A 22879-nucleotide genomic window follows, 5' to 3' on the forward strand; every position below is an offset into this window, starting at 1 on the left:
TCTAGAAGAGCAGCCAGTGCTCTGCTCTTAATTGAGCCATCATTCCAGCCCACCACCCCCTCCTTTTGTTTTTAATGTTCATTGGTGTTTTGCCTGCATGTATGTCTGTGTGAGGCTGTCAGTTACAGTTGTTAGCTGCCATGTGGGTGCTGGGAATTGAGCCCAGGTCCTCTGGAAGAGCACTCAGTACTCTTAACTGCGGAGCCATTTCTCCAGACCACCCTTTTTTGGAAACAGGGTTCTACTACATAGTCTTGGCTGTTCTGGGACTCCCTATATAGAGCAGGCTGGCCTCAAAGTCACAAGGGATCCACCTGCCTCTGCCTTCCCAGTGATGGGTAAGGCATGCACCACCATGCAGGGTTAGGATCAAGTATATTTTTCCCCTAGGGGCTCTAACAAGCCCAGTTCATGAAGAAATTATTAATATAGAGTCAAGGAACATGTGTGCAAAGTAACTGAATCTGGAAGGGGGCCAAGATTTGTCTCAAGGTTTCCAAATATCATTGTTATCTGGCCTGAGGAATAGCTCAACAGATAAGCAGGGAACAGAGGCCCAAAAACTGTGTCTGGGGACCTCATAAAGATGTTATATGGCTTAGTGGCTGTGGCAGTTTGAATGAGAACTGTCCCTATAGGCTAATACAGTTGAGTGGTTCTCAGTTGTTGGGCTATTTAGGAAGAATTGGGACAGGTGGCCTTGTTGGAGGATGTGTCACTGGGGGTGGGCTTTGAGGTTTCAAAAGCCCAGCTCTCTGCCTCCATCTGGCAGATCAGATATAAGCTCCAGCACCATGCTTGGCCTATTGCCATGACAGCCACCATAATGGCCATGAACTAATCCTCCCAAACTGTAAACAAGCCCCCAAGTAAATATTTTCTTTTAAATTGCTTTGATCCTGGTGTCTCTTACAGCAATAGAATAGTAACTAAAATATGGTTGAATGTCTGCTAGTCTTGGGTTTAATCCTCAACACAAAAATAATGTATACTAATTTATCATTTATACAAGGGGCCTGGGATGGAGCGTGTCAAGCCTTCACAAAGCCCCTGAGTTCAATGTCCAAAAAAAAATACAACCAGTAAGATTGGTGTGAATTAAGAGCTTAGGTTATGGAGATTTACTTAAAAGCTTTGATCACAAGCTGGTATAAGAAAAGCTGGTAGCAGAGAACATGAGATAGCATGTTGTCTTCATGTCTGAATTCCCAACTTAAAATGTGAATGCGTTTCTGTGTGCAGTAGCTGTTTCAGTGTAAACACTACACTAGCTTCAAATCTTAGCACCATCAAGACTCATCAGGGAAAAAGCTGAAGGCCTCTGGGAGACAATTATCCAATAAAGAAATAAGAAGCTGCGGATGAGGCTCGGTTGGTAGGACTTGGCCTGGTACTGGGCCCTGGGGTCCACCCAGAGAGCCGAATAACCTGGGCGGTGAGGTTAGGACATATCATCCTGCTATATGGTGACTTCTAAGTCAACAAACTACCTCAAAACCTCAGTTGTCAGTTCCTAACACCACATGGTGGCTCAAAACCATTCGTAACTCCAATCCCTAAAATTAAAAAACAAAAACTTCTGATATAGGACACTTTAAATCCCAGTACTCAGGAGGCAGAGGCAGGCAGATCTCTGAGTTTGAGGCCAGCCTGAACTACAGAGCTAGTTTCAGGATAGCCATGGCTACACAAACCCTGCCTCAAAAAACAAACAAACAAAAAAAAAGAGAGATTTGAGGGTACAAGGGGTGTATGTGTGCAGCATGTTTAATAAAAACTCTGAGACAGATATTGGGGTTCAACCTGAAAATCAGAGCACTAGCTGGGCGGTGGTGGCGCACGCCTTTAATCCTAGCACTTGGGAGGCAGAGGCAGGCGGATCTCTGAGTTCAAGACCAGCCTGGTCTACAGAGCTAGTTCCAGGACAGGCTCCAAAACCACAGAGAAACCCTGTCTCGAAAAACCCAAAAAAAAAAAAAAAAAAGCAGAGCACTCAGCCACTGCCTCTTACCTCTACCTCACTCCAAAAATGGCGAAACCTCAGAAATGAGACTGAGTCTGAGAGCTGTCTCCTCCTATCTTATAATCCTCTCTAGGGCTAGGATTAAAGGTGTGCACCACCACCGCCCAGCTAGAAGTATTTTTTAAATTTTAAATTACAAGTTATTTTGAATACTGAAATGAAATCCCACCCAGTTCCATTTCAGCACGCCAAGGATGTGAATCAGATTTGTGTCCAGTCTAGCACATTGTACACGTTATCATCATTCATGAAAGCAGACCACGGCTATGTTCAACTGCCTGTGACTAAGTCATCCTTACTGTACTTCATAGTGTACTCAGCACAGAAGCAGTGATGCTGACAAGTATGCTGACATAGACCTATAGTTCCAGCATTTGGGAGTCTGGGCAGAAGGACTGGGAATTTGAAATCTATCTGGAATGTACAAAGCACAAACAAGCAAACATTTTTTTAAACTTTTATTTATGCATATTGGGGGGGGGGTGCATGTAAGTGCAGCTGCCTATGGAGGCCATAAGAGGGCATCAGATGCCCTGGGGCTGGAATTACAGGCAATTATGAACCAAAGAGGGTGTTGGGACCAGACCTGGGCCCCTGAAAGAGCGAATGATCTTCACTGCTGAGTCATCGCTCCACTACCACCATTTATGTATGGGGGGGGGGGGGGGCATTAGCCAAAAAGTTTCAGGCTTTCTCCAAGGGATGAGGTAAAAGGTTTCCATTTTAAAAAAGCCAGGTAATGGTAGTGCATGCCTTTAATCCCAGCACGCAGGAGGCAGAGACAGAGACGGATGGATCTCTGTGAGTTCAAGGCCAGCCTGATCTGCAGAGCAAGTTCCAGAACAGTCAGGGCTGTTACACAGAGAAACCTTGTCTTGAAAAACCAAAAGAAATGTATGGAAATAACAGATTGTGTGAAATTGTGAAGAAAAAAGTTGCAGCTGTTACATGTGATCAATGCTTAGTTGACGTGAAATGTAAGAGGCCAGGTGTGATGGGAGATGCTGATAAACACTGGGAAGGTACAGGCAAGGGGGTTGGCTCAGCCTAGCTTAGAGCAAAGAGCACTGGCTGCACTTCCAGAGGTCCTGAGTTCAATTCCCAGCACCCACACATGGTGGCTCCCAACCGTCTCTAATGGGATCTGATTCCCTCTTCTGGTGGGCACGAAGACAGGTCACTCACATACATAAAATAAATATAAAAAGTCAAGACGGGGGCTGGAGAGATGGCTCAGAGGTTAAGAGCACTGACTGCTCTTCCAGAGGTCCTGAGTTCAATTCCCAGCAACCACATGGTGGCTCACAGCCATCTGTAATGAGATCTGGTGCCCTCTTCTGGCCAGCAGGCGTACATGGAGGCAGAATGTTGTATACATAATAAATAAATAAATCTTTAAAAAAAAGAAAAGTCAAGACGGAAAAAAGTACTGCAGGGTTCTGAGCTCAGGCTTCAGTTAGACAGGGATTTTGCTTCTGAAGCAGATCGCCAGTTCAAACCACAGGGGATTTCAAAAGTACAAACACCAGAGCCATGTTCAAAGACCCAGGCTAATCACACACAAAGTTCATACGGGACCCATGTGACCAAGGCAGCTTCTACTGCCCACCCTGTACTCCCCTTACCCACCTCACCACATTCAGAAGCTCAAGCACTAAAGTACCCCCACCTCAGGATCTCGGCACTGGCCGCTACTCTGGTGGCCGAGTAGCTGGGGCACTTGGTCCAAGACCACCTTCGCTTCGGGCCGTACTGGCCACTCTACACTGCTGTGCTTTGACTTTCATTTTCTGCCCCTCAGAAGAGAAAACTGGCCCCAAGTTCAGTCACTTGTCAAGATCACAGCAGTGACTCAGGGCACCCTGGCCTCTGAGCCTGCCAGGCACAACCTCGCAGCAGGCAGGCAATGGTCACACATTGGCTTAGTCAGAAAGGAGTTCATCAGGGGGTGGAGATAAATGAAACACCTCTACAAACCCAGCACTAGCGGCTCCACCCCTTCAGAGGAACTTTCCCCTGATTAGCCTACTGTTCCCAGCTCTACAGCCCCACCACAGCAGCTCAGGCTGCCAGGGAACTCAGGGCAATCCCCCTACCCCAGCCTTCTGGGTACTAGGACCACAGGCGCCTATCAGCTTTAATTTTCGCTCTCAAGTTTTATTCAGCATCTCCTAGTATTCAGCAAGTATATACTGAATCTGCTGATTGCTGGCACGGTGCCTGGTGGTGTTCGTGGGAACAAACATGATCATCATCATGGCAGGAACAAGAGTTCTCACACAGGAAGAAAAAACTTAACTGCCCACTGAGTGACAGCTAGGGAGGCCCCAAACTACTACAAATCAGATGGGCTAACCACAGAACCCACATGTCACAGTCATTAGGCCAATGTGGAAAGAGATGTTTCCACTTGCCTGTCTGCAACAACATGGGAGTCCCTTAGTGATACAAGCAACAGCTCTGCCCTGCTCTTTCAAATGCCACGGGGACAGTCTTCAGTGAGCCATCCCTCTGTAATAGCATGCAGAAGCCGGCCCTTCTGAAGCAGGAGTATCCTTGTGCAGCTCACGACCTGCCCAAATGCACACGGGTGTCTTTCCTGTCCTCAATAATTTGAGACCAAAAAAAACCAAAACAAAACAAAATAAAACAAAACCACCCTGCCGAAGCTGTCAATGTAGCTTAAGTTGTGGTTAATATCGTTATACTCGTGTGTTTTCCAAGATTGTGAGTGAACCCACAGAGGCCAGGAGATTCAACCTCTCCATGTGGAGGGAACCAAGGAAGACAAAATAAAACAGACAATAGTGGTGAAAAACCAACCCTCAAAAAAACCACTTTAATCACAAGCCAACAGCGCCAGGTGCAATGTCTGGGGAGACTCTGGGTACAATGCTGTGTGGCAACCACACACTCACACGCGGCTCTGAGAAGGCCCCCAAGGGGGACTTACCTTCAGGGACTGAGCCAAGGGGGGGGGGGGGGGTTTAAGGGGCAGCCCCAGAATGGGGACCGGGACACCCCGTGGGGGAAGGCGCTACTTCTTGGCAAAAGAGATCTTCATGGCATTGTTCTGCGTGATCTTAAAGCCTTGCAGGGCATCTCGTGCTGCCCCAGCCTGCACTTCGTTGTCAAACTCCACAAAGGCAATGTCGTGCCGCCCGGGGACCAGACGCACCTCCTTGAAGCCAGGGAACCTGGGAGGAGGGAAGAGCAGACCTCAGAGACCCCCTCGGCATTCCCCTAATATGTGGCACCAACAAAATGACAGAATTCACAGCACAGACCCCATACCAAAGATTACCTGGACACAACACAGGCAAAACCCCTACTATAAACACCGTTGAAAGAAAAGCCTTAACAGCCAAACCACAACGCGGCTTAAACTCTGGCACCTCTTCCTTCCCCCAAAGCCCAAAGTCCATCTTGCTTCAGTCTTCCAGGTCCCCAGACTCCAGGCGTTCACTGCCACAATACCCAGGTTTGACAGACATTTCTGTAACTAGGAAAGCTTCAGCCCTGGTCCACTCGGCAATCCCTCACTCAAGGTCTACAGGTTCCCTCGGATCGCTAGTGTCCTCAGTGTCCCTGGCCCATGCCAGTCTAAACCGGTCCCACATTTTACTCCTCTTTTACTTTTCCCTTGTTCTGCACTTCTCAGTGTCACAGACACAAAAAGCAGCCCAGGACCTCAAATACATGGTGCTCATAGCACAGTGTGCCCCATGGCCGTCTTCCTTTCCCCCTTTCACGCCTTCAGCCACCGAGCCTACCAGACTCTATAGTGACCACCGGAACACCGGAACCCACCAGCCCAGCCAGAAGCCCCACTTACTGGTTGAAAAGCATGGACAGCATGAGCTCATTGGTCTCCTCAGGCAGGTTGGTGAGGAACAGGATGTGATTGGGTGGATTCTCGGAGAGCTGTTGGGAGAGATGGCTGCCAGTGAGCAGGGGTACCCCAGGAATGCCTGCTACTGCACTCTGCTCACCACCCTGTTCAGAATCTTTCTCACATGTTCCCCAACGCACACATTGTTGTTCCTCTCCCCATAGCCAGTGCCCATAGACTGCAGGCCCAAGGCAGCGGAGACCTTCCAGCTACTGCCACTACTGTGTGCTGGGGCTAGGACAGCACAAGGTGCCCTAGCACACACACGACACCCAGATGCAGACCTTGATTGACTTAGCCTCACCCTGCTCCCCCAGACCAACACCCAAGTCAACCCCTCTGACCCAGGATGGCTCACCCACAGAGAGCGCAGCAACACCTCCCACCTGACCTAAGAGCCCCAAGTAACTGTTCCACTTCTGCATGCAAACCATGCTTGTGAGACCTTACAGTGGGGTGGGGTCACTTACAGGCTGGGCAGGCGGCATCTGTCCAGGCATGAGCTGCTGCGGGGGCATGGCCCCAGGGGGGATCTGGCCAGGAGCAAGGCCCGGTGGTGGGATCATGCCAGGTGGTGGCATGTAAGGAGGCTGGCCAGGCATGTGGTGCATGATGCGGGGAGCCTGAGTCATGGGCGGCATACCCTGTGGAGAAGAGGGCAGGACTGATGGGCTACAGGTCAGGGGTAGCAAGGTCACAGCACCCGCAATGCAAAAAAACAGAGCTATGAAGATGAGAGACAGAAGAGGAAAGACCCACACCTGAAAAGATAAAAAACAACACCCAGCGAACACCACTGAGAGCAAAACTGAAGACTTGGGACTCAAGGAGGAATGTTAAACCAGAAAAAGGGTTTTTGAAATAGTTAAAAGTACAAATAAGAGCACTGCCCAACTTTGTTCAGATATTTAAACCGAAACCAGAGGAGGACTGGAGCGATGACTCGGTGGTTAAGGGTGGGTACCACATCAGAACAGTTTGGTTCCAGGCACCGTCAGGCAGCTCACAACTTCATGTGATTCTAGCGCTAGAGGACCCAATGCCCTCTTCTGGCCTCCACAGGCACTGTACTGAGGGGGCTCAGCGGTTAAGAGCATTGCCTGTTCTTCCAGAGGACTAGGGTTCAATTCCCAGCAAACATCGCAAATCACAAATATAAATATAAACATTACATATACACATACACGTAAAACAAAGCAAATTTTAAAAAGGAAAGAATGAGAGCTATCAGGATGGCTCAGCGGGGAAAAGCACCTGCCTCCAAGTCTGACAATCTATGTTCAACCTGGTAGACGGACCTCCTCAATAAGTTGTCCTCTGACCTCTGCTCATGTCCCATGGCATGAACACTCATAAACACACACAATAAGCAAAATGTAGCCGGGCGGTGGTGGCGCACGCCTTTAATCCCAGCACTCGGGAGGCAGAGGCAGGCGGATCTCTGTGAGTTCTAGACCAGCCTGGTCTACAAGAGCTAGTTCCAGGACAGGCTCCAAAACCACAGAGAAACCCTGTCTCGAAAAAGGAAAAAAAAAAAAAAAAAAGCAAAATGTAATTTAAAATGAAATTGATAACAAGCTAAAGACACACAGACACCACCACTACCTGAACATCAAGAGACTGAAAGACTCAAAAGACAAAAGACAGAGAAGGAAGGAGGGGCAAAATCCAGCCACCTTTTGTTTTCTGCTCAGGACTTCTGGTGTCCTGCACAGAATGAAATTCCACTTCTCATGCACTCAGCAAGACGACAGGACACTTTGAAGGTTTCTTTACTATCTTTGTAGTCTGCTGTCACATGCAGCTCATGATTTAGCCTGAGTTAATTTTTCTCAAAATGAGGCCTAAAACTACAATTACACTTTTTCAGTCCCGGATAACTCTCCAGAATTGGTTCCCTCCTCCTACCATGGGACCCAAGGACCGAACTCAGGTTGCCAGGCAAGTACTTTTATCAGAATGGCCAACACATCAAGGATCATGTTGGTTTGCCCTAGATCAGTGCGTAGTGTTGTGGAATATTAGTTGAAAATGAACATGTGTTTAATGATGCAAAGATGTGCTGCATTCTTCTACATTGCATTTGTTTCACTCTGTGAAGCTGTGTTTCTTTGCCTGTCTAAAGGTCAATAGTTAAACAGGAGAGGGACAGGGAGAGCTGGCAGGCAGAGAGAATAGATAAAAAAGTACAGGAGGTACGAGGGAGAAAAGGAGAGGGGGAGATCAGGAGCAGAGTAAGAGTCAAGAAAGGTATATAGAACAGAGAAAGGGACCGGGCGGTGGTGGCGCACGCCTTTAATCCCAGCACTCGGGAGGCAGAGGCAGGTGGATCTCTGTAAGTTCGAGACCAGCCTGGTCTACAGAGCTAGTTCCAGGACAGGCTCCAAAGCCACAGGGAAACCCTGTCTCAAAAAAACAAAAACAGGAACAGAGAAAGGGGGCTCAGAGGTTAAGAGCATTGCCTGCTCTTCCAAAGGTCCTGAGTTCAATTCCCAGCAACCACGTGGTGGTCCACAACCATCTGTAATGAGGTCTGGTGCCCTCTTCTGGCCTTCAGGCATAACGCAGAGAAAGGAAAAAGCCCAGTGGCAAAGGGTAGACAGGATAATTTAAGAAAAGCTGGCTAGAAACAAGCCAAGTGAAGGCTGGGTATGCATAAGAAAGACTAAGTCTTTGTGTATTTATTTAGGGAGCTGGGTAGTAGGGCCCCAAAGAATAAAAAACAAACAAAAACACCTGCAGTGCTGACACTCAACCTCCGACCCTGCTGCGGTGATTCCCAGTGTGCATGAACAACTGACTCTTCATTCTTCCTTCCGCTTGTAGAACTAGGGATTGAATGGAGGTCTCCCACAGGCTGTCGATTGCTTTGATTTTTACTTTATAATCCACTAGTCCCTCTAAATTTGCCTATTATTTCTAACAGGAAGCTGGTAACTTTTAACTTTCTATAAAGTCACGAACTTAGCGCACACAGACACACACACAGTACTCAAGTAAAGATACACAAAACAAAACCAAGGAAAGGGAACCAGAAGACAGATGTGCAAAAGACAGATCTTCAAAGACAATCAAGTGTACGCTGGGGAAGAGGCACCCAAGATACTCCCCCACCACACGGCTCACCAACCCAATGGGACAAGTCCCCTCAGTCTACCCCCACCCCAGGACACATGGCTGAAGGCCTGACAGAGGGACATGGTCCTGCCCCCTGGCTTACCGGTACAGGCTGAACAGCGCCCACCACGGGGGCAGCTGCCCCACCCTGAACAGCCTTTTTGGCAGCTGGTGTCTCCTGACTTTTGGGCTTCCTCTTCTCTCGTTTGCGGTCCCTTTCCACAAAGGTGCCCTTCATCTTGGCAATGATGTCCGAGTCAGTCTTGGCATATTGGATGCGCTACCAACCAGAGCAGAAAGGTCAAGGCCATGGAAATCAGGGGGAAACTGCCAGAGTTTAAAATGTGACCTCTTGAGGAGCCTGCTAAGAAAAACTATATAGACTGCTTGGCCACAACTTCCTCATCTGTAAAATGGGGATATTTTCCACCTGGCAGGACTGTGGTAGGAACTTAATAGGTCTAAGCTCCTGGAAGCAGCAGCCCTGTTAATAACTGTAAGGTAGAGGAGGTGTTTACAAGTTCTCCTATGAAGAACCCAGACATGCTCAGACACAAAAATAAAATACTTGGCTGGGTGTTAGTGGTGCACGCTTTTAATCCCAACACTTGAGAGGCAAAGGCAGGCAGATCTCTGTGAGTTTGAGGCCAGCCTGGTCTACAGAGCGAGTTCCAGGACAGTCAGGACTTTTACACAGAGAAACCCTCTCTCAAACTCGCCCTCTCACCCCCAAGAAAAATTGAGACAGGGTCTCACTATGTAGCTCTGGCTGATCTGGAATTCCCTATGTAGAACAGGCTGGCCTAGAACTCAGAGACCCATCTGCCTCTGTCTCCCTAAAATTAAAAGCATGCACTACTATGCCCAGCAATAAATGACCTCCTTTCTAAAGTTCGACGCTCATAAGGAGCCCTAGAGTATTGCAAAGTGAAGTTTTCAATCCAGTGCTTAGGAAAGGACGAATAACAAAGGATGGGGACCACCATGGACACATGGAGCAAGAGAACAGCCGGGAAGCTAAGGGATGAGAAAAGCTGAGCCAGGGACTCTTAGCTGCTCAAGACACCCAGGCAAAGGGATACTAAGCTCAACTTCTGCCTGGCTACACTGAGGATTAGAGGAAGGGATAAGGTAAGGTCAGAGGGGGACAGACCCTTTGTGCTTTCTAAGAAGCTGAGGCATTGTTGTGATGAGTGATGTGTGGTCTGTAGATAGGCCTGGGGGCATAAAGGAGCACACAGGGAGCCAAGGAAAGAACAGGGCTCAGTAAGAAGGTTCCCACAGGGCAGGTGGTGGTGCACACCTTTAATCCCAGCACTTGGGAGGCAGAGGCAGACAGATCTCTGTGAGTTCGAGACCAGCCTGGTCTACAAGAACTAGTTCCAAAATATGCTCCAAAGCTACTGAGAAACCCTGTCTTGAAAAAAAAAAAAAAGTTCCCAGTGGAGTCAGGTGATTAAAGCAGCAGTGAACAGGGTGTAGGGAATCTCTGTGCACTTTGGTTCAAGCCTATTTTTGGAAGGGTTTTGAGCAAGCTCCCATTCTATACTCCAGGGTGGGTTAGAACTCTTGGCAATCCTCTTGCCTCACTCTCCTACACGCAGACATGAACCATCATGCTCAATTTCTTGATCATTTTGTGTGCCCATGGCCCCAGGATAAGGAGCACCAAATAGAAAGAACAGCAAGAAAAAGTAGCATCCAAGAGCACACTACAGGCCACAGGACCAGCCCCACCTTGGCTCCTACTTGGAGCACACACACACAACCTCCATATTCAAGATGCTCACCATGGGCTTGTCGTAGAAGGGGAACCCCTGCATGGAACGCAGGGCATTAGTGGCACTGCTGACCTCCTTGAAGATGACAAAGGCCTGGCCCCTCATCTTCAGGCTCCGAGACACCAGAATATCCAGGATCTGGCCAAACTGGGAGAAGATGGCATACAGGGACTTCTTGAGCTCTGCATTCAAGGAAGACAAGACACACTGTGACAAAAGGCCTGGCACTGTGTCCTGGGATTTGCACTATCTTAGAGGATGGACAGCCCAAATAAGGGGCCACCTGCCAACTGACAGAATATTCAGAATGCCATAGCTCAAGAACCCACAACAGCCAGGTAGTGATGGCACAGGCCTTTAATCCCAGCACTCGGGAGGCAGAAGCAGATGGATCTGTGAATTCAAGGCCAGGCTGGTCTACAGAGCAAATTCCGGGACTGTTAGAGCCACACAGAAAAACCCTGTCTTGAAAAAGCCAAAAAGAAAAAGTTAAAAAAAAAAAAAAACCAACCAACCCACAACAACAGAAACAGCCAAGAACCATTCAAGTGGAAACTCACGTTTACATAACCTTACAAGACGTGGACAGCTCTGTTCTGCTTTGAGTACTGTTTGCTACAGTGTGAAGCAGTTTGGTGAGGTTGGTGGTGCTGGATTCAGATGGGAATTGAATTGTGGTCCTGGCTGGGCCAAGTCCTTCTCAGCGTCCTTAGGATACCTGCTCTTGGCTAGGGGACATTTATGTTGTGTGTGGTGAGGGGTTGGGGAGATGAGGGATAGAGAGGAGACAATGACAGGATAACTCTGGGGAGTCAACTCTCCTCCCACCACTGAGTCCCCAGGAATTGAGTCTCCTGCCTCAGCCTTCAAATGCCCAGAACTCTTCTTCCGCAAGGACTACCCCAACTTTGGGCAACCTGACCACAGACCCAGCAAGCTCACACGGCACACACAAGGAAGTCAGAGGGTACTCGCCTCCTAGCGTGGGACCTGGGAAGGTCAGGCTAAGCACCAAGCATGCTTACCAGCCAAACTATCCTTCAGAACACTATTTCCAAAAAATTATATGCAAAAGGGGGCCAGTGTAGAGGTGGTAGAACCTCGTGACCGAGTATGGCCTCAGGAACCACAGAGGTAAGAGCCTCCCTAGAGCTGTCCTGATCAAACACGTGTGTCAACATTGATAGAGTTTGCCTGCTCCTATATCTGTGTGAGGGTGTGCTATCCCTGGGAACAGAAGTTATAGACAGTTGTGAGCTGTCATGTGGGTACTGAGAATTGAACCCAGGTCCTCTGGAAGAACAGCCAGTGCTCTTAATCACTGAGCCATCTCTCCAGGATAAGTAGGTTTCTTAGCTGCTGAGGTTCAAACCCAGAGCTCATACCAGGCAAGACTAACACTATTTGCAGTTTTGGAAACAAGGTTTTGTATGTATCCTAGGCTGGTCTGGAACTCAAGATCCTCCTGCCTCAGTCTTCTGAGGACTGGGATTACCAGCCTGCACCATCACACCCAAAGAGATTGTCTATGGTCTCTTTTTTGCCCCTTGTGCTGATCAGGTAGTCCAAACTGGCTTCACTTCAGCTCTCCCTGAGTAACTGAACTACAGCCTTCTGCCATCCAAATCAGTTCAAGAATTTACATAACCAGAGTCCCACACTTATATCACAACCATTTTTCTTGCTATTTGATCTCAGGCAAGTTATGCCACCCAAGCTCCGATTTCTTCATCTAAGAGGCTTGTGAGAATTAAATATATCCAAGACTATAGACTCCTGCACACATCCCCCATGTTACACAGCATTACGTGCGTATCTCATCACTTCTGGATGCTATTTGCATTATAGTCAACCACGAGGACCAATGCCCAGAGGTCCACAGAGACAGTCTCATGATGTAGGATCCAGCCATGATAAGCTAAATATGAACAGATCACCCAAAGGAAGTTCTTTAATTCCACCATTATCACCTGCCAGAGTAGAACTCAACCCTCAATAAGTTTAATGGAGGAATGAAGTCTCAGTAGTTTACCCTGAAGCAATACCTGGTTGCAGAAAGGACCATAAACTAAAGATTACCTGAGTACCACCCAAGAACAGAACCTCCAAAGGAAACGCCTAATGTTCTAACCATTGTAGATAGGATCACCTGCCAGTACACTCACCAGGACACCCCTAGACAAATGTCAGCCAATCAGGGGTCCTGAACCACAGAAACCCCTCACCCCTACCTTTACTACTATAAAATCCCAACTCTAACTGAGCTCAGGGCTCTCCGTTTATTCCAATACGTTGGACATGCGGAGAGACCGAGTTTGCAAACTTGCTTTTACATATGGGACTCGGTCTCCTCGTGGGCTTTTGGGAGATTTCGCGGATTTGGGCATAACAATGATAGCAGACTGAGCTGTGCTTGATGAAGAGAAAGATTCCAAAAGGCTTCACAAAAAGAAGGGGCCGGTGAGCTAAAACCTTGAAGATTATCAACAAGGCGCACAGGTTAAAGAGCAGAATGCAAAATGGTTAAGCGCGTGTTGAAAACCAAGGGCTCGGTACGTACAAAGGCCAAAGTTAACTCTTAACAAACTGAATGGGGAAGGCTGAGAAAAAGCGGGTGCTAGAGGTAGAAGAGTCAGCTCATGTGAGATCACCCAGAGTCCAGGCTATCCCGAGAACTTACCATCCTTCTTGATCTTCTCATTGAGATTGTTGATATAAATAGTGTGGTTGGGACGGGTCTCAGGAACTGCCATGGTGTGAGACGCTCACGGCTTAAAGGGAGAAAAAGAGGCGACTTCAGCCCTACGTTTCCCAAAATTCTTGGTTCTAAGGCCTGATGGGCTCTGTTCAGGGCTCTGGGATCCTTCCAAGAGTAAACTGGGTAAGCTCGGAATGGGGGGAATAAGGGCACAGCTTGGCAACAAAGCCAGCTTCTCCAGCCCGCGTGCTAGGGGAATCTAGAAGGTAACTACGAATCCCAGAATGCCCTACGAGTCCCGGCAGGCGGAGCGTACCAAGCGGCGATTTCAATTAGTCCACGCGCACGAACGGCGCCCTGGGAGGAAAAAAGAACCCGGATGTCGGAGCCAGTTAAGAAAGTAGGGACCGATTTTAGACATCCTGGTCTCTCAAAGAGAGGCCTCCCGAAATAACGCGGCCGAAGGCCCGACGCCAAGTGCTCCACTCGCCTCCCCAACGCCAAGCGGCGTCTACACCCGCGAGAATTCACCACCTGAGCCGCCGCGCCTTCCACGCTCCCCTGCTCAGGCACACAGCTTCCCGTCCTGGCCCCGGCTTCCCTCCCCGCGAGATGCTCGCCACGCGCAAACTCGGTAGGTTTTGACTGTTCGGTTAAGTCCCCGGCCTCAGCGCCTGCCAATGAAAGGAACACTTGGGTTCCCGCCTTAGTGATAATCCCCGCCCCCTTCCCTAGAGTAACCAGACCAATCGAAGAAAGCTACGAGCTCTTGGCCAATCGGGACATCACTAGGGCTCTAGTGCCTTCCAGACTGCCTTTCGGAAGCCACACCTCTTCCCCTTCGGCCAGTGGCCTTGAGCCACGTGATCAACCGCGTGGGCTGAGAAAGGACGGTGGAGTCTGGTAGGGTCAACGCCGTTTGCTCCCGGTGGGAAGCGAGCAGTTCCTGAGTTCCTAAGTTCCGTTCCTTAGTCGACCCTTGATCGCTGAGCCTCTCTTACTTCCCGACTGATTCCAGGACCCTGCCACCACTAGGCTGTTTTCCCAGCCACGTGATCTCTTGACCTAACTCCTACGGGCAACCTTAACGTTCCAAATTCGAGCCAGGGATGTGAAATGAGGCAAGTCACCCCAACCTCATCCCGGATCTGAGCATCCTTATTACGGAAGTGACCGAAACTAGCTAGCTCCGGGGGGATGAGATGACAGAATTTCCCACCTAATGTAAGTCCCATCCCCATAGCACAGCCCACCCTTCTGGAGCCTTCATCTGACTTAGCCCAGTTTCTTTTTCCACCGTTTCAAACACTAACCCAGGTTCTTCCAGACCGACTGAATTAGGTGCCATATTCTGCAATTCAACTCTAATTTTTAATTTTTTAATACAGATTTCTGTGTGCGGGCCTGAACGCCACATCCAGTTGCTCTAAAAACTGAAACTCTATCCTTGAGATTTGGGAGGATCCTTTCTCGTTCTCACATCGGCTCATCCTGAAGACCCCACATGACTTCTCCATGCTCTGTCCCCCTAAAACCCACAATCCCCCCAGTAACCCAAGACCCCAATATTCCACCTCCTTTACCCCCAGATCCTCTGGACTTAGCTTTGCCATCCCCTCCCTGTAGTCCCCAGGCTTCAGTTCCACCCCCACCCCCACTGCCTCCTCCACCCTCTACTGTGGAGGTTGCTCCCCCTCATGTCTACGGCGTGGAGAAGAGCCGGCTGCTGAAGGAGGCCTTGGAGAAGGCTGGCCCAGTCCCCAAAGGCAGAGAAGATGTGAAGAGGCTCCTGAAGCTGCACAAAGACCGGTAGGGTCTCCAAACCCCTAACACCACGCCAAGTCTCATCCAGCCCCCTGTCTCCAGATCACTTCAGCCACTCCTTGGGGTTTCCCATTTTTTTGATCTCAAACAGCCCTATGTCTTAAGTCCCCTACCTAGCTCTTCAGTGATTGGCCTCCAGCATCAGAGAAAGCGATGCTCTGTCCCTCCACATAGTGGCTCCCAGAGCAGCCAGGGTTGTAATAACTGGGTCCAAAGGGAGTGTGTGACTCAGTGGTGGCTTCTGAAAGACAGGCAGCTACGGATGCTAGGGAGCAAGTTATGGAGGCCTGTCCCTTGAGAGCAGACAGCATAGGCGCAGGTCTACAATAAAAACATACGTGTTCTCAAAGAACACAAGAGCTGGGAAAGTAGGTGAGCAGCAGTGTGGCTGGCTGGCTGGGTCTCTGACTAGTCACAAAAAGGCGTTGCCCAGAAAAGAACTAGAGTTAAGAGGGACTAGAGGTCATGAATGGAGTCCAAAGTCCCAGGAAGAAAGTGATGCACCCCAGGACACAGGCAGTAAGGGAAGAGGATAAAGAAGACACCACAGGGGCTGGAGAGATGGCTCAGTGGTTAAGAGCATTGCCTGTTCTTCCAAAGGTCCTGAGTTCAATTCCCAGCAACCACATGGTGGCTCACAACCATCTGGCGCCCTCTTCTGGCCTTCAGGCATACAGACAGAATATTGTATACATAATAAATAAATAAATTAAAAAAAAAAAAAGAAGACACCACAGGCCCCTCTCCAAATTGATAAAGAAACTCCCCCAGTGCCTGACATAGGGGCACGAGCCTATAATCCCAGTGGTCAGGAAGCTGAGCAGATGAGTTCCAGGCCAGACGAGCTACATAGTGAGACCTTGTGTTGGAAGGAAAGGAGGGAGGGAGGGAAGAAAGAGGGAATTCTTAAACTCCCAACCATACTTAAAAGGCACACCAAGTGCCTAACCACCATTATGCAAATTGGATGCAGACAGCCTGTCACCACATTAGTAAGTATTTTCTTCTTAAGACGAACCTCTCCACCAAAGCAAATAATCCCAACAGACCAAATCAAACCAAATTAAGAGATGCCCATGTTTAATGGAGTGCTCCCAGGTGGCCCTGGAAAACAAGGAGAGGGGAAGAGAGATAAGAGGAGACCACTTGTTCTTTCTCTGGGGGGGGGAAGGGGAGCAGTTTAAAGAGTCTTGACCTTCCTTGGGGAGGAATTATCCTTTGGCAGGCTTTCTTGACCCTCCCTGGGGAGGGGCTTTCTCAGAGGTGGAGTTTGGACCAAGGCAACTCCCAGGGGAGGGACCTTATGCCAGGAGCTGGGGTGCACCCAGCCAAGCAATCCAGACTTTTTATATAAAGGAAGGGGTGTTAGGGAACTGAGGTGACACTTTTGACCAAGTGTAATCAATGTCAGATTAAACGGATTTTTTTTTAATCGGGCATTGGTAATGTATGTCTTTAATCCCAGCACTCAGGAGGCAGAGGCAGGTAGATCTCAATGAGTTCAAGGCCAGCCTGGTCTACAAAGTGAGTTCTGACAGCCAGAACTAAACAGTGAAACCCTATCTTAAAAACAAAAACAACAAAAGATTTCTTTACTTTGTTTCTTGGGCTATTACTAGTTGGGTTTGGGGAGTTTGTGTGTTTTAGCTAGGGTCCCATGTAGCCCAGGCTGACCTCAAAGTCGGTGTAGCTGAGAACACCTGTTCCTTCTTCCTCCACTTCAGGAGATGACAGATGTATATTACCTTCACCAGCTGTTTGGTGCTGGTGGTGGTTTGAAACAAGGTCTCTCTTTGTACCTCTGGCTGTCCTGGAACTTACTGTGTTGACCAGGCTGGCCTTGAACTCCCAGAGATCCACCTATCTTCCCCTCCAAAGTGTTGTGATTAAAGATGTATGCCACCACACTGGTCTGTTGTGTTTGTTTGTTTGTTTGTTTGTTTGTTTTTGACCCAGTGTCACACTGTAGCTCAAACTGACAGAAGTCTGTGTTGCCCAGGCTGGCCTGAAACTCAATGGCAGTCCTGCCTCTGCTCTCAAAGGCTGTTATTACAAGCATGGATCCCCATGGCTGGCTGAGTTTTAAAGATGTGTTGCTCTCAGCAACCTCATGAAATAGGAACTGTTTCTTTCCTGTTTTCTGGATGAGAAAGCCAAGTCTCTTAGAGGGCTGGAGAGATGACTCAGTGGTTAAGAGCACTGGCTGCTCTTGCAGAGGATCTCAGTTCCCAGCACCCACATGGTGTAATATAGCCATAACTCTAGATCTAGAGGACCCAGCACCTCTTCTGGATCCCGTGGGTACCCACACAAGTGACATTAACTCTTCTATACACAAGTCAAAGGAAACGTAAATTGAAAGAAAGCTGAAGCTCTTAGGGGCAGTCACTTAGCCACAGTTCAAAGAAGGAAAGAGATCTCCATTTGAATTCCAGTAGGGGATTTGGTGCTTCTAACCACCCTGCTGTGGTCAGGAGTTACCTCAAACTAAGAACCTGGAGCTTTGTGTATTTATCATGGGTGTGAGCATCCCCATCACCACCCCTGGCTTTGCCCTCCTGCTGGCCGTGGGACTCGAGGGACTGAGATTCCCTGGTCAGCCCTTCTCAGCTTCATCTGAGGTGCTCTCTTGGGCCTTAAGCATATTGTCATCTGGTTTTATGTAAGACTGAATTAATCTATTTATTTGTTATGTGGTATATGTATGCTACAGTTTTGGTGTGAGTGAGGTCAGAAAACACTGCATGAGTCATTTCTTCCAGCATGTGGGGCCTGGGACTTGAACTGAAGTTGTCAGGGTTAGCAGCAGATGCCTTTATCCGTTGAGCCCTCAAACTAGCCTCCCATCTGCCCCCTCCCCACACACACACCTCAGACCTGGTAGAGAGAATAATCAAACGCTGGCTCTGGTAGCACACCTTTAATCCCAGCATTGGGGAAACTAAGGCAAGAACATTGCCATTGGTTGGAGGCTAACCTGGGATACATTTGAAGATAATGTCTACAAAAAAAGAAAATAAAAATCTTAGCATTTGGGTACAAAACATACCACCTTCTAAAATTTTTCTTAGAGAAATCTTTGTGATTCATGGTTGTATAGGTTCTGCATCTGCTCTGCCTTTCAAGCCCTGTGAGAAGCAGCAGGAAAAAAGCAAAATAATGATCCCCAGATGAGAAAACTGAGGCTTTGGGTGTGGGGTCTTACTGCCTCAGCAGGGGAGTAGCCTGAGGCCTTAGTCCTTCTCCACGGGTGATCTGAGAGCCATTCCCTGTGACTTATTGTTCTGCTTCAGGTTTCGAAATGACTTGCAATGGATCCTCTTTTGTGCCGACCTACCGTCGCTCATCCAAGAAGGCCCTCAGTAAGTACCCACTGCTCTGACGTGAGAGGGTCCTGCCAGTTTTCTAAGGCTAGACTGGCACTGTGGGAACAGTACTCTGCCCTGGGCATCCTAGGGAGGAGGGAGAGAAAGCAGGGCCTTTTCCTCATCATCCGTGTGTGTGTGTGTGTGTGTGTGTGTGTCTGTCTGTCTGTCCGTGTGTGTGAGTGATACAGAAGGACCATCTAAATGAGTAGCTGAATGAACCCCAATGAGTGCACAGATGAAGTGTCCCGTCTCCTTAAACCCAGGTTTGTCCCCACCTTCCAGCCTATTACTGTACCTGGCATGGGAGAGGAGATAGGTCCCCTAGACAGTACACCCCTCCCCCCTCTGAGGTCAGGGGAGTTCAGTAAAGATACAGCATGTGCTAGAGTGGGCTGTCTCTCTCAGGTGTGGACTGGTGGCCTTGTGGATGGCAGGCACTCTTCTGTCAACCCCGGACACTGACAGTGTCTCTCTGGAAAGACTGGTGCAGGTAGCCATGGAGAGAGGCTACACGGCACAGGGAGAGATGTTCTCTGGTAAGTTGGCTAGGAAATACCTCAAGCCCTAAGTTCCACTGGCTCCTCTTTCTAGGCCAGCTGAGACACTGAAGGTGCATGAGGAGGTCTCATTCCCTTCTGGCCTACCCCCTTGCAGTAGTAGACCAAAGGTGGTACCAGGAAAAGTCAAACCATCTTTATGGCCAAGTGGTTAAACAACTGACCCTTTGTGCCTCACTTGGTTTTTTGGGGTTTTTTGTAGTATTGGGAATTGAACATAGGGATGTAAGGCAGGTACTCTATTGCTGAGCCACGCCCCCAGCCCCTCACTGGGGGATTCTAGGCAGGTGCTCTACCACTGAGCCACACCCCAGCCCCTCACTGGGGGATTCTAGGCAAGGCCTCTACCACTGAGACACTCCCCCAGCCCCTCCAGCCCCTCATTGCGGGAGTCTAGGTGGGAGCTCTACCACTGAGCTCTATTTCCAGCCATTTTTTTCTTTTGAGACATAGGCTCACTAAATTGCTCAGTCTGGTCTTGAACTCACTGGGTAGCCCAGGCAGGGTTTGAACATCTGATCCTCCTAACTCAGCCTCTGAAATAGCTGGGATTACAGGTCCATGCCATCAGGCCCAACTTGTGCCTCATTTTCTGAAGTTACACAAATGATAAGCCCTTTTGAAATGATTCTCATTCATTCATTCACTTATTTAATCTATACTTTCTCCTGCTCTCTTTCCCTCCCTCTTTCTCCCCCTCCATACCCCCCCCCTCCCGCAGTGGCTGATATGGCCAAACTGGCCCAGGAGACCTTGGACTGCCAGACTGAGCTCCTCTGTGGTGGCCTGGGTGGTCCCAACAGAGATCGGGTCCTGCAGCACCTCATCACTGGACATCCCTTGCTCATCCCGCATCCTAGGACCTGGGAGGGAGCAGGGCAGGGGTGGTGAAGGGTAGGATCCAATTCCACACCACAGTTTGGACCTTAACACCAGCTCCAGCTATGATGAGGATTTCAACCATGAGCCGTGCCAAAAGAAAGGCCATAAAGCCCACTGGGCAGTGAGCGCAGGTGGGTCCACCCCACCTTTGACCGTGTGTGCCACTCCCTAGACCTCTTCACCCACTAGTAACCCCTGTTCATATTGCATCACCACTGAAGGTGCCTGCCATGCACTGCGATGTGAACAAGAGCTTGGCCACCCTCTTTCCCATGCAGTACTTAGCAGATAGCCCAGTAGGTATGAGGTCCCTCAAGCTTCTACCAGTTAGAGTTCCCTCGAACAGGCTCAGAGCACAGACTAGGGGGGAAAGGGGCTCGAGGTGCAGCCCAGGCTCTTTAGGCTCCGTAGTTCTGCCTAAATTTCTTCACCTCTCCAGGCCTATTGCCCACCTGGAAATTGAGGGGGTGGGGGAGGGGTGCTAGGTTTCCTCACAGAAGCACTTTGAGAGGTTTCTGTGGCTCATGGTCAGGGGATGGTTCATGGAAAGGAAGGCAGGGCAGCTGTTGGCTCTGCTAGTCACGGAGGAGCCAGGAACAAGAACAGCTTGTTTCTGCTTGACCAGGAAGCAGAGAGCTCCACCCAGAAATGGAAGTTGGACTATAACCCTGCACTTGCAATTCAGCCCCACCCCAGTGACCCACTTCCTCTAATAAGGTCCCACCTGCTGAAGGGTCCCCCAGCTCTCAAAATAGCACCCGAAACGGGATGGTGTACATACAGACAGTAATAGGGGCAGCACTGCCTCCCTGCTCTTCAGGCTGTATGGGCATGTGACACCTATAGAACAGGGTTGACACTGCATGTCTGTCACGAGCACTATCCTTAGCATCCTGCCTGCCTGGGAGAAGGACAGATTTGTGTACATCACCTGCCTGGCCTCTAGAAGTGTGTCTGGCTCTGTGTGTGGGTCTTTCTGGGGCAGTTGGAAATGTTGGGGTCTTCATTTCAATGCTGTCCCCCACCTTCAGTGTGCTGCAAGAGGCCCTGCTGTGTACCCACAGTCCTAACCTTGTGGCAGTAAGGCAGCACCTGGCCTGGAGGGTTATGGGATGCAGGAGCCCTGGCACCTAGCTGTAACCCAGGCAACTTACATCCTCTTCTTGTCCCCCAGGGGTCCTGATAGGTGTGCAGAGTGTACCGATATTTGGCTACACAGAAGACTCTGAGTTGCCAGGCCTTTTCCACCCAGTGCCTGGCACGCCCTGCCAATCACCATCCCTCCCAGAGGAGAGCTCCCCAGGTGCCATCTTCCTTCTCTCCAAGCAGGGCAAGAGTTGGCATTACCAGCTGTGGGACTACAACCAAGTCCGGGATAGCAACCTGCAGCTGACAGACTTCTCTCCTGCCAGGGCCGCTGATGGACGGGTGTACGTGGTACCTGCTGGTGGGGTACAGGCTGGCCTCTGTGGCCAGGTCCTGCTGCTTAGACCACAGGAGTAGAGCCATTAGCTGGGGCTGGGGCACCTGCCTTGAAGTGCCCTCCATCACCATTAGAGTACCTCAGCTTCATCCCCTGTGAGACGTCTACAGTCCAGCCTGTATCTTGAGGGCCTTCGGCCTTCTGCTAGAAATCTCTCACACAGTCACCCCATCTATGGCGTCACAAGCTTGACCACTGTCCAAAGTCTAAATTCATCACTTGCAGGATTAAGCATGCCTTTGGTTAAGGGAGACTTTTTTGGGTTTTTGTTTGTTTGTTTGTTTGTTTTGTTTTTCGAGAAAGGGTTTCTCTGTGTATCTCTAGCTGTTGTGGAACTCTTTGTAGACCAGGCTGGCCTCAAACTCACAGAGATCCACCTGCCTCTGCCTCCCTGAGTGCTAGGATTGAAGGCATGTGCCACCACAGCCCAGCTTCTTCTTCTTTTTTTTTTTTTTTGTTTATTTTTTAAAGCATAATCTCTGCCTGGGGTGGTGGCACCTACTTCTAAACCCAGCACTCAGAAGGTAGAGGACTGGTTCTCAGCCTGTGGATCATGACCCCTTTGGGGATCAATACCCTTCAACAGGGTTGCCTAAGAGCATTGGAAAACACAAATATTTACATTATGATTCATGACAGTAGCAAAATTACAGTTAAAAAGTAGCAACAAAAATAATTTCATAGTTGGGGGTCACCGACCATGAGGAACTGTATTAAAGAATCACAACATTAGGAAAGTTGAGAATCACTGAGGGACAAGGGGAATCTCTGTGAGTTCGGGACCATCCTGGTTTACATAGCAAACTCCAAGCAGCCAGGGCTACATAGTGAGACCCTGTCTCAGAAAATAAAAATAACAACAAAAAGGTCTCACTATGTAGCCTTGATTACCTAGAACTCCCTATGTAGTAGACCAGGCTGGCCTCAACCTCAGAGATCTGCCTGGCTTGGCTTCCTGCATGCTGGGATTAAAGGCGTGTTCCCTCGTGCCTAGAGGAACAGTAACGAGGATGTGCTTAGGAATGTGCTTAGGATAGTAACTCGGATCCCAGCCACGCTCCTCCCACTTGAATGCTCTCTCTTTGGGGACAGCTTTTTTGTTTTTCAGGGCGGTTTCACTGTGTAGCCCTGGCTGGCCTGGAACTCGCTATGTAGACCAGGCTGGCCTCAAACTCACAGAGATCCACTTGCCTCTGCCTCCTGAGTGCTGGGCATGCACCACCACCATCTGGCCCTTTGAGGGCATCTTTTAAG

General features: G+C 49.3%; 2 protein-coding genes across 2 annotated transcripts; one reads left to right on the forward strand and one right to left on the reverse strand.

Moving 5' to 3' along the window:
• Positions 1 to 4683: 4683 nt before the first annotated feature.
• On the reverse strand, positions 4684 to 14204 carry Snrpa (small nuclear ribonucleoprotein polypeptide A). Its single transcript, XM_041654349.1, has 7 exons — positions 14046 to 14204; positions 13494 to 13584; positions 10823 to 10995; positions 9136 to 9312; positions 6386 to 6559; positions 5859 to 5947; positions 4684 to 5220 (listed from the first exon to the last, which is right to left on the reverse strand). Exons 2-7 carry the CDS (start codon positions 13564 to 13566, stop codon positions 5061 to 5063), a joined length of 846 nt encoding a protein of 281 aa, XP_041510283.1. The 5' UTR covers positions 13567 to 13584; positions 14046 to 14204; the 3' UTR covers positions 4684 to 5060.
• Positions 13632 to 22326, forward strand: CUNH19orf54 (chromosome unknown C19orf54 homolog). Its single transcript, XM_041654348.1, has 8 exons — positions 13632 to 14145; positions 14247 to 14414; positions 14900 to 15320; positions 18629 to 18697; positions 19109 to 19239; positions 19982 to 20111; positions 20203 to 20273; positions 21317 to 22326. Exons 3-8 carry the CDS (start codon positions 15016 to 15018, stop codon positions 21643 to 21645), a joined length of 1035 nt encoding a protein of 344 aa, XP_041510282.1. The 5' UTR covers positions 13632 to 14145; positions 14247 to 14414; positions 14900 to 15015; the 3' UTR covers positions 21646 to 22326.
• Positions 22327 to 22879: the final 553 nt, after the last annotated feature.

The sequence above is a fragment of the Microtus oregoni genome, unplaced genomic scaffold, assembly GCF_018167655.1.
Source record: "Microtus oregoni isolate MIOR12 unplaced genomic scaffold, Mior012 000006F_ref0000085, whole genome shotgun sequence".
Classification (NCBI taxonomy): domain Eukaryota; kingdom Metazoa; phylum Chordata; class Mammalia; order Rodentia; family Cricetidae; genus Microtus; species Microtus oregoni.